Source organism: Leptidea sinapis, chromosome 2 (genome assembly GCF_905404315.1).
Source record: "Leptidea sinapis chromosome 2, ilLepSina1.1, whole genome shotgun sequence".
NCBI lineage: Eukaryota > Metazoa > Arthropoda > Insecta > Lepidoptera > Pieridae > Leptidea > Leptidea sinapis.
Window position 1 is genome coordinate 23476337 of NC_066266.1, and position 12638 is coordinate 23488974.

General features: G+C 35.1%; 1 protein-coding gene across 1 annotated transcript in view; it reads right to left on the reverse strand.

The window, feature by feature from the left end:
• The window catches only part of LOC126974834 (segmentation protein cap'n'collar-like), a 166065-nt gene that overhangs the window by 130525 nt on the left and 22902 nt on the right, over window positions 1-12638 (reverse strand). Inside the window, exon 3 of the mRNA XM_050822506.1 lies at window positions 11827-11834. Coding sequence (XP_050678463.1) covers window positions 11827-11834 — 8 coding nt within the window. The remainder of the gene's footprint in view (window positions 1-11826; window positions 11835-12638) is intronic.

Genomic DNA, 12638 nt, shown 5'->3' on the forward strand with positions numbered 1-12638 from the left:
AATCGCGATACAAAAGTAAATGTTAATCGTAGATGGGGGAAAATTTTAAGTTGTATGTATTTTTTAATGCTGAATCATAATTAAACAAATTTTAAAAATAATCTCAAAAAAATTAGGGGTGGGCCTACCCTTAACATTAAGGGGGATGAAACATAGATGTTGTTCGAATCTCAGACCTACCCAATATGCACACAATATTTCATGAGAATCTGTCAAGCCGTTTCGGAGGAGTTTAACTATAAACACAGCGACACGAGAATTTTATATAATAGACTTACAAACATTCGGACATTTGTCGAATAATAAAACTTTCATTGTCTCAGCTATATAATATAATAATAATAATATTGACACACTTTTACACAAATTATCTTGCCCCAAACTAGGCATAGCCTGTACTATGGGTACAAGACAACGATATACTTAATACAATATACTTCCTTAAACATACATAATTACATATTTAAACATCCATGACTCGGAAACAAACATCCATATTCATCATATAAATGATTGCACCTACCGGGAGTCGAACCCGGGACCTCTAGCATAGTAGTCAGGGTCACTAACCATTCGGCTATATAGGTATATGTACCTACTTAATCTTTAACCCTCAACTATACACGTGGGTTCAACGCACCTTTACGCATTACCAAATTAAACTTTGGCCGGTTGGAAGTTTGAAACATATACATACAATATACTAGCGCAAAGACAAACGAAGCAAGCAAGATAGAAAAGGTAGGGGAATCTTTTATACCTGTAAAAGATTTTGATTGATAAGCTAGTGAAATTACTGGGCAAATGAGACTTAACATCTTATGTCTCAAGGTGACGAGCGCAATTGTAGTGCCGCTCAGAATTTTTGGGGGTTTTTCAAGAATCCTGAGCGGCACTGCATTGTAATTGGCACGGCGTATCAATTACCATCCTGCTCGTCTCGTCCCTTATTATATAAATTATTTGAGTTTCTTTTAGTGTTAATTCCGCCAATATTTGTCTTTAAACAATCCGACACGTGTTTCGCCTCTACACGAGGCATCCTCAGGACGTGTTGTCTCGCCAAAATCTGACACGAGACACGTGTCGAATTGTTTAAAGGCGGAATTAACACTAAAGAAAACTCAAATCATTTATATAATTATGGATTTCCGCAAAGTAACGCCTACTTCAATAAATGTTCGTCCCTTATTTTCATAAAAAAAATCGTTAACTGTCAGCCAATTTTGACACTCTTTAGTAGTTTGAATATTAAACCATTAGCTAACATTGAATAATCAAATTTTGTCGCGTGTTATCAGGCTGTCAGATCGTCCATACGCTAATACACAAGTCTATGGTCGCTAGGGATGCCAACTTTTATTAGAAGTTATAGAGATTATTCTGTAGATGAAGCCACAACCTGAGAGTTGAACAAGACATTTCAAGATTTATCAGCGATACATCAATCGAACGGTTGGCTCAGTGGAAGAGCGCTCGCACGGAACGCGCGAGGAATCGGGTTCGAATACCGCATTGTTCATAACTTTTGTTTTCAAATTTAATTTGTGCAATTAATCCCAGAAGTGAGGGTTATCACTTTAAAATAATAACATCTTGTTATGAGAATTTTAACAAATTAATGCATTGTCGTAATGTAAAATCGATATTCGATATATCGTGGCATTAGTCGTGTCGAATCCTACTCTTAGTTACATAGTATTCAATGTCGAAACGATGATTGAACGAACGAAACATGATTCGATATTATCGGTCCTAACCCTACTCTTAGTTGAAAATGTCAGAGACGAATATTCAAATTTGACAAACAATCAAACGTCACTTTTACGATAATCTCTCCGACAACTTCTAAGCTGTCGTTGCTATTATCGTTTCAAGTTGTATAGATATATTTGCCATACAATAAACATACATAATAAATATTATTAAAATAATTATATGTGATTTACTATTCAACAGGATTTTTATACTACCAAGTAATTTAAGCCAAATGGCCGCCTGAGAAATAGAAAGTCGACGAGAAGGGTTGAGTTACTTCTTTTTACATTTTATTATCCGCAAGTTTGATATTATTGATTCAATTTAAAATAGTCATATTATATTCATTGCATAATTTTTGAATATTTACATTTTGCGAAAATGATGCAAATTGGTGGGGCAGAGTCTGGCATGGCATAGCGCCTAAGCTATGTTTTCACTTTTGACACTTAACAGCGACATAGCACAGATAATATTTAGTTTTAATAGGTTTGCGCATAATTCATTCACTCGAACATCGTAAAAAAAACAAAGTATTCGTCTATGGTTACGATGTTGTTACGATAAACGATATGGAATACGAACATTTGTTAGAGTAGGGTAAGTGCGATATATTCGGAGTATTATCGTATCGTTCCGAATATATCGTTGTGGATTTTGCGAGTAGACCTCCTGGCCGTTTAAAGTGGGTCAAAATGGCGCCCAAATGAGTCGGTTACAAACAAACATACATACATACAGGTGAAGCTAATAAGAAGCTTGTAAAAAACCATCGAACACGCACTCAGCTTTTCCTTTTAACATTACAAGGTCAACGAACCGACGCTACGCTTAAATTTGAATTTCGAATCACGATAGCAGCGCTTCGCGCGCTTATTTACGTCAGCGTCGTGTTTTTTATCGCCAAGTTCAAGGTGAAACACTATCCATTTAGAAACATTAAAACAACGTCCTTACAACGTTAGTAAAAGAAAAACCATTGGTTATTTAGCGAAAATATTCTTATAGAGTATAATATTAGGTCTCTTCGGATTAGATACTGGGGTGATTGTTAAAAGTGGACCTTCGCAATCTGTTGTCTAAAAAAAGATTAAAATCAAATCAAAACTCATTAACCGACTTCAAAAAGGAGTAGGTTATCAATTCGATCGGTATTTTTTTATGTATGCACACCGATTACTCTGAAATTTATTATCCGATTTACGTAATTGTTATTTAGTTCGATGCAGAATAGATGCCATTTGGTCCCATAAAAATTTTACATAGTTTGGCCCAGCAGTTTTCATCGTATAAACGTTTTTTATGAAAATTTTTGTTTACCTCGATGATATAGTTGTTTTTTGTTTGTACGGCTTTCTTAGGAGTTTTCATTCAGGTTGATTGTATATTATAATTATTAACTGACACTAAAAAGTAAAAAATAAAAAAAACTACGTTTAAAAAGCACATATAATTATTAATAGCATTTTATTAATATTAAAGGTAAAGGTGTATTAAATAAAACTTTTAGTTATTTGATACTTATCAGTTTTTGAAGTCGTTTTTTTTTTAATATACTTCACTCATAAATGTTATAGTTAAGACTGGGGACCGAGCCAACGGCCTTGAGAAATCGAGCGAAGGTAGGTTACCTCTCTCGCACAAGATCGCCATTGTTTTAATTCAGAATTAGAAGCATTTTTAATTTATAACAAACATAATACAATTATCTACACAAAACTATGTCATGTTAAATAGTATTGGTGTACAATTAATAAATTTTCGTACAATTTTTATCTAGACTGAATGATTAGCATAGCTCAAACTGTAAAAGTATTTATGTGGTGATTTTTTTTTCGCAATGTCTATTAAAAATGTAAATATAAAATGAATTATCTTCTCATATTCTGTACATATATAATATAACTATTTTACCTGAAAATATTAGCTTAATATAAACCGTTAAGAAATGGTTTCAATTATGCGCTATTTTGGCTATTTCTTGTGATAGTAGCCTTAACGTATAAACTTTTTTACTACTTCACTATCAGCACTTCGAAAAAGTTTAGCTTTTAGGGACGAATTGGTCTATAATCTGAGTTTAATGCGTTTTGATAAAAATTCTGAGCTCTAGCCGAGTCCGCCATTTTGTTTTCCCTATCGCCCGTGTTGTACAACCTTGTTACAATTATAAAACGACGTAACAATCTTCTAATGGCGATTAACCTTACAATGTCTAAGGTAATTGTGTCTTTTAGCATCATTGAGGCCATTCTATAAACAAGATACATAACATTGCGGAATTGTCCTTTAGCGAGCACGACTTTCATGATCAATTTAAGATTCCTTCATTTTCGCATCTGTCCTCTAAGAATTTGCTCATACTTAGTTGTGTAAAACTTAACTGAGTGTAAGCTTAGCATTATCTTTGATTTCTTTTAAATAGATAATATCTGGACGACCGAGCCTTGCTCGGATTTTTGTGAACGTACAAACTATTAACAAAAAAAAAACTAATAGGATATCTGTATTAGAACCGGAGTCTTCTGCTTTCCGGATCATCAATGGCCCATCTGAGCTATTATAGTCTTGTTTTTTACGTCTCAGCCTAAGGCTGTGATCTATAGGAAATGAGGATTTAAATCTGCAGACCTACATGCGCCCGGAAATATGCCCTAGTGATGACTACGCTCGTTGTGATGATGTAGTTGGGAAAAGATTTGCTCTTGCATAATCGGAGTTCATATTTCTACTGGGAATAAAGCGAACACCCTCAGGCTCTTTAATTATAAATGTTTATTGTGCGATATTACAATGTAATCCATATTTTATATTTAAAACAAAAGCCCACTGAGTTTCTTGCGCCCATTCTTCTCAGGTCTGAGGCAGTCTCTTTTGAATGGGTGGTAGATTTTGACGTTCAATAGGTGATTTTAAATTCTATTTTGAAAAAAAATATTTGAATTTGAATATCTAAAACACATCCTCCAGGCCAGACCTTTAGGAAGCGCAAATTTGAGGCAACCCGCCCTCATTGCGGAGATGGACTCATATTCCAGAAGGATGTAGGATTTTCGAAGGCCTTAGGAGTGTATGCTTAGGATAATCTTTCATTTCGTTTTTATAGCCACTTGACAGCTGAAATTTTGCTGAGCTTAAACTAAGACAGTCCAATGCAAAAGTAAAATTCGCGTTTTTCACACTCAGTTAAGTTTTACGTAAGTCAAGACATCCAGGCGGACGTGATCTCCAGAGAACCTGTGTCAGTGACTGAGAGATGTTTAAGTGATGTTGCGTGTCAACGGTTGTCCAGGACTCGTACATCCTGCACACTTATCAGTAATCAGCCCGTTTTCAATTACTTTAACTTAACTTAACCTACCTGGGAGATTTGAGGTAACAAACGTTACCGTTTACTAATTTGTAAAAAGAAATGCACTTTGAATTAAGATATAAATGTTTCTAGCTTGTTTACGAGTTCTACACGATTGTACCATGATGTATCAACAAAGAAATTATATTTTGGACTTGGCTAACGCTCCCATTGTTAAAGCTTTTTGCAATTATTCTAAGGCCTGGTGTACATATGGAAGGTGCATGATGCCGGCTAGATTATGGGTACCACAACAGCGCCTATTTCTGCCGTGAAGCAGTAATGTGTAAGCATTATTATGTTTCGGTCTAAAGGGCGGCGTAGCTAATGAAATTACGTGGCAAATGAGAGATCTTATGTCTCAAGGTGACAAGCGCAATTGTAGTTCCTCTCAGAACTTTTGGGTTTTACAAGAATCCTAAACGACACTGCATTGTAATGGGCAGGGCGTATGCTGAACGCTCTGCTCGTCTCGTCCCTCATTGTCATAAAAAAACATACAATAAAATCGACAAACTCCGTTTTTTGAAACAGTAAGTCTTTATCCAACTTAAATACACGTAAGAATTGTAAAAATCAAAACTATTCGGGTCACAATAGATCTCAATTTTCAATAAAACTATTGCTATTCTCAGAAAATGCTATACTAATTATTACCCACTCAATTTGGACGCATAGTTATAATAGTAATATGTATCCAGCACTTAAGTTACTTCTTTATGTACAATGATTAATATCTAGGCGTTTAATAGAATATAAATAAAACATGTCTTAGTTATCGACGACGGCGCTACAACACCAATTTTGTAAAAGGACTTCCCAAGGTATTCTACTAGGGCCTGTTTCTTATATGGTCTTCATTTGTAGGTCACATAGACGTAATATGGTGTTCAATACCTGATTTGAACACAGAATTTGTCAATGCGAATATTGACTAGTCCGATGGAAGTATAATAATATAGTATATATAAACAATATAAGCTATACATGATGTTTTTTCAGATAATTTTAAACTACCTTCGTAAAATGAAGCTTGTATATTCTGCTAAGTCCTTAAAACAGCTTTTAATTATGCAGTTCCGACATTCCACAACATTTTCCAATAACTTGATAGTGAGTAGCACAACTAAATAATTATTTGCCGCTTTGATAGAACAATAATTTGAAGTAATTATTGTATATACATCGCGTCATTTAATAAACACACGGCTAGAACTACTTAACCAAAATCATAAATAAAATACTGAATACTAAATGAATACATAATTCACCTAATTTTCTAAATCGATTTCCCATACTTAAAAAAGCCGAAAATTTAAATTAGTGTGTATGGAAAGAACTTCCCATAAATAAATATTTTTCATTATTCAATCATAACATAACATTTGCAACTGACACATTGGCACAAACTTATACAAAACACACACTCACGCTCACAAAAACACTCATAAATACAGAGATTGATACATTTCTGCTGTGAAGCAGTAATGTGTAAACATTGCTGCGGTCTGAACGGCGGTATAGCGAGTGAAATTACTGGGCAAATGAGACTTAACATCTTATGTCTCAAGGTGACTAGCGCAATTGTAGTGCTGCACAGAATTTTTGGGTTTATCAAGAATCCTAAGCGGCACTGCATTGTTATGGGTAGGGCATATCAATAACCACCAGCTGAACGTCCTGCTCGTCGATAAATTTCGATTCCTTTATCTGCATTGTAATAGTTATTAGTTTACCTTAGGGAGAGTTTGTTTGAAAATTTCAATTATTTGCATGAAATTTTAGATTTATTTTTTACGATTAAGGTTAGATAGCTTTACCCGTGTGTTAATTTAATGTCGCCATCAGCGTAATATAGGGCAACAAGCAAATGTAAATACATAATACCTAATTTTATACACAGGAAGAAAATGAATAAACACGAAATCGCGCCAAGTTTCTTATCAAATTGCTACCATATGGAATGTACAATATCCTTGGATATATCGTACAAATATATAAATATTTATGACCCAAAAACGCACCGATCTACACAATGAGGGTTATTTTTTTAAGGGTGTTTTTGGTAAGGATGACCTGATCTAAAGTGACGTTCACCTGCAACATCAGAGGAATCACAGGAGCGCTTTCGGCCTTTTAGAAAGGTGTACGCGCTTTTTTTGAAGATATCATCGACCCAGAAACACTGTATTATCTATACTAATATATAAAGCTGCAGTGTTTGTTTGTTTGCTTGTTTGTTTGTTTGAACGCGCTAATCTCTGGTACTACTGGTCCGATTTGAATGATTCTTTCAGTGTTGGGTAGTCCATTTATCGAGGAAGGCTTATAGGCTATGTTCAAAATTAGGGATCCGTAATAAAATTGCTATGTTGTAACACAAGGTGTAAAATCGAAAACCTATTTTTGTGTGCGCTGCAAAAACTATTGACAATAGAACAAAATGATGAAAATCGCGTGAATTATACTTTATATGGAAAAACAACGTTTGCCGGGTCAGCTAGTATCTAAATATCAGCTAGTATCTATATATATATATATCGGTTATTTTTCATGTTTAAATTTCAATATTAACAAAATAAGTAAAGTGAAAAGTGGTTTGTACTTTTTATTAACATAAAAACAGTAAATAGTCGACTTTTTTGACCGATTTCAAAAATGAGGAGGTTATCCATTCGATCGGTATATTTTGTATGTATGTACACCTGTTACTCTGACATTTATGATCCGATTTACGTAATATTTCTATAGTTCCATGCAGAATAGATGCCATTTTGTCCCATACATATTTACATAGTTTGGCCCAGTAGTTTTCATTTTATGAACATTTTTGTTTACCTCGATGATATAATTGTTTTTTGTGTACGGCATTTTTAGGAGTTTTCATTCAGGTTGATTATATTTTATAATTATTAACTGACATTAAAAAGTAAAAAATAAAAAAATCCTACCTACCTACGGTTAAAAAAACCGTATTCACAAACTCAAAAACTGAAATGTATAAAATAACTAAAAATTTAATTTAATACACCTCTTATTGAACCTTTACCATTCATATTAATAAAATACTTTTAATTGTATGTGCTACCTATTGATAGGTTTTAATTTGGGATTTTTTATTTATTTTTACTTTTTAGTGTCAGTTAATAATAATATATAATGAATGAAAACTCCTAAAAAAGCCGTACACAAAAGCAATTATATCATCAACGTACACCAACGTTTTCATAAAAAATGTTCATAAAATGTAAGCTACACGGCCAAAGTATGAAAATATGTATGGGACAAAATGGCATCTATTCTGCATCGAACTATAGAAAAATTACGTAAATCGGATCATAAATCTCAGAGTAATCGGTGTACATACATAAAAAAAAATACCAATCGAATTGAGAACTTACTCCTTTTTGAAGCCAGATTAATCACTACATAGTATAAAACAAAATCGCTTTCTCTGTCCCTATATCCCTATGTATGCTTAAATCTTTAAAACTACGCAACGGATTTTGATACGTTTTTTTTAATAGATAGAGTGATTGAAGAGGAAGGTTTATATGTATAATAACATCCCTTAAATAGTGGAGAAACACTGTTATTTTTGAGGTTTCTAATGTGATGTCGTAAATAATTACATTTTTTCCGCTTACATTTCAAACGCAGGCTGAACCCTACGAGATTTATCAAAATAATGTATCTAGTATTGTACACATTGAAAAGGTCTACAGAAAACTCCGCTATGGTATATGTCTGTCTCTTATGGATATCCCACAATAACATTATTTTGTCATTTACTTTTTACGACACATAATAGCTAATTTTCGAAGCGATTTTAACTAATACAGCAATAATCCTTACCTAATTAAATACCTTAAATACATTGTTGATATAATATAGATCTATATGGCCCTTTACAGCATATGATTTAAATGAATATTTTCGAAGATATTACAGATTTAAAAATTGCGGGACGTAACGCTTGCGGCGGTTCCGGCAGGAAAATAATCTAATAGGAAATCAGAAATTATGCGCGGACGAAATCTCGGACAAATGCTAGTTAAATATAATCTCCGAAGCGCACACAGCGTGTACTAAGCGTACGCCCGTATTATTATAACCTCGTGTAAATAATTAAAACAACACACAAATAGATATTATTTCAGAGGAGTCAAGAAAATATTGCCTGTCCTCGCCTTGGCATATCAACCTCAAAACATCTGGCGGTTTGAGGTCGCCCGTAATTCTGTTAAGGGATTGCTGTTTTATTGCGAAATAACTTTATTACACGCACTAGATATGAGACGCGACTTTGTCGCTTTACGATTTAATTCTGTTAAACGGCCGTTCACAATATTCAGTCTATCTCTTACATGAGATAAACATCGTAACTATAAACTGTCCCAATAAACTAATCGACGGTAGCCCATCTTATCCGTACACGCTGTCTGTCAATGGGACGACGTTTAGCTTACCAGCGATAGAAATTTGTATGGAAATTGTAATTCACGCGTTCCAATATAAGGCGATAAGAATGACTTATCGGGTATATTGGAACAGCTTCAGATTATTGACAGCTAGTTACTGACAGTAGAAGGTAGTAATTTATCTCTATCTGTAGATAGTATATTGGGAACGGCCGTTCGTCAACAAATAAAAAAGGATTGCTTGTAACTAATTCTAGTAGGCTTCATAAGATACATCATAGTTTTAAGGGTAAATGTATACACTTCTATAATAATGTCCCAGCCACTCTTCAGGCATTACCTATAAATATATTTAAATATGTTATTTAAAAAATTGCTCTGTCGTAAATCCTACTACTCCACAGCTGAATATCTATGTGATCGGACGGCTTAGGACTAGATTATCATTAGTTTATAGCAATAGCAATTATAGTACAATATTGCACATTTTATTAAAAAAAGAGTACTGGGAGAGTTTCTTGTACCACTTCTCTATCAGAGCGCCATTTGTAACGAATTTTTGTAAGAGTGTGTATATTATTAGATCGTACGCGATCTTCTCTCCTTCACACAAGCTCGAATTTTCGGGACCCAGTGCTCTGCGAACGGCTGGATCACTTGGCGTTGCGTAGAGACGTCGCTTCATTGTGTCTTCTACCGCATTTATCACGGGGAGTGTTCCGAAGAGCTGTTTAACCTGATTCCTGCCGCCGAATTCTACCTTCCAACGACACGCCACAAGTGCGGTTTTCAAGGAGCTTCTTTCCTCGTACTACAACGCTGTGGAATGAGCTTCCTTATGCGATGTTTCCGGGACGATACGACATGGGTACCTTCAAAAAAAGCGCGTACACCTTCCTTAAGTCTCCTAAAGAGGCGCCCCGAGACTGTTGCTGCGTGTATTGGCAGCCTCCACGGCCCACGTCCTATGTCGCTGTACAAGCCTTTAGGACAGGACAGCACAGAGGAGGTTTTTAGTGGGTAGGGGGTGTTTACACCCAAGCCGGACATATGGGCCACGTTCAGGGTCTTTAATATGTAATGTTTTATCGTGCTATCCAAAAAAAAAGTGTATCCTACCATTGATGTCAAGTTTTAGTGAACCACCCTCATTTTCAATGTAACTCTATGGGATGGGTACTCTATGTTTTAACCTAAATAGCTTCTGAGCCCGACCACCTAAGAATCGGAGAAACTATTTGTGATTAGTGAAAACTTCTCTAGCGGAGTTGAGCACTTTCGTTGGGACGGGTAAAAATGTTAAACTCGCGTCAGGACACGTGGCCTGATTGAAAATTCGTAAGACAGTTGTTTACATTATGTAAGAAAGATTTTTACTTCTAATAATAATAAATATAGTTCGGCTATTTCAACTTAATGATCATACGGTCATAGGACCAGTGGTTGAATCATTGTGATTGCGAAGCCGAAACACTGCGAGGTCGTGGGATCGAATCTCAGCCGTGAAATATTTTTACAGTTATTTGGTTTTTAATCTTTATCATCAGCGAAGACTCCTCGTAAGGCGATAGTTATACTTGTATTTCTTTGTTCAAGTTTTCACTTCCTCCCGGAGTGCAACCGTATTTTTTATGAAATTTGTGTCCTATGTGTGACAGCCTTAACGACACGACACACACACTTCGTGTTAAAGTTGCCATAACAAAGAAACAAGGTTACGTATATTTCGGTGCATTGGAACAAAGAGTAATATAGTTTATTACAGGAACACCCGTGTCCTTTGCCTGACCGTTCAGCCCACGCGTTACGACCTCAGTGCAACGAACGATGTTCGAAATTCGAATTGAAAATAACCATAGGCGAAATGTTAATGGCTGTGTTGATGTACCATTGCCTCATTTCAAGGTCGTAATTTAAAAAAAAACATTACTGTTTAAAGACGAAAATATTGTGGGTAATTCATATTAAAGCGATATAATCCAATTAGAAGATACTGTTCTGATTACGAAAAACTATATTTTGTGCTGCAGAAGAGGGCTATTCGCGCTATTTATTACCTAGGTCCTAAAGAATCATTGAGAGAAAAAATTAAATAATAAACATTTTTAAAACGTCTCTCTAAGACTGGGTTGCATTATATTAGCTGTTATAGTAACGGTTAGGAACGTTTAACAGTAAGGGCGCGTTCACACTGTGTCGTACCGATTAATTTATCGTTGGACGACTGTCGTCTCTAGCTGTTCCCATTAATACCTACGATTGTTTGTCGTCAAATTTTTTTTATCGTTTAGCGACTATCGTATCTAGCTGTTCCCATTGGATCACGACTACATTTTATCGTTTCACGGCAGTCGCTTTGTCGTTTACACATCATTATCATTAGCAAGCTACAAATCTACTGTCGCCTCTACGTTTTCTTGGAGATCAATAGTGCGTTTAGGCTCCTGAATTTAATGGACGAATACGAAATTATAATAATGTAATACTCTTTGAAAAGAAGGAAGATGAAGCAGCCAAAGAAAATATTGGGTACATCCAATATTATTGAAAAGAATTCCATTAGGATTACGCCAGAGTTATATAGACGAATTAAAAAGTGATGATGGAAAGTTTTGTGACTATTTAAGAATGGCTGTCGCCACCTATGATAGTCTACTGGCACGACTTTAGATTTAGTCGTAATGATTTTTTATCGTTTTACAACTGTCGTGCTAGCCGTTCCCACTGTCATAATGTAATAAAATGTTGTAGACGACAGTAAATCGTGCCGTTATATATGTGAACACCTCCAATTAAACATATAGGCCACGACACTTAAAACTATACGATTATCTGTCGTCACGACAAAGTGGGAACGCGCCCTTACGCTCAATTTGACATAGACTGCGAAATATGTAGTACCACCGTATTACTTGGCATAGTTAATGATTAAGTCAAAAGTGACATATCATAGATCCACTGACCTCTACTATATACAGGGTGTCCCGTAATCAGTGGACCAACGGGATACCCGTGATAGGGGTGGTCATCATCTCTCGAAAACACCAAATTTTACTGTTCTAGGGCCAGTAGTTCAAAAGATATGATTTTTTAAGCATTATTTTGAA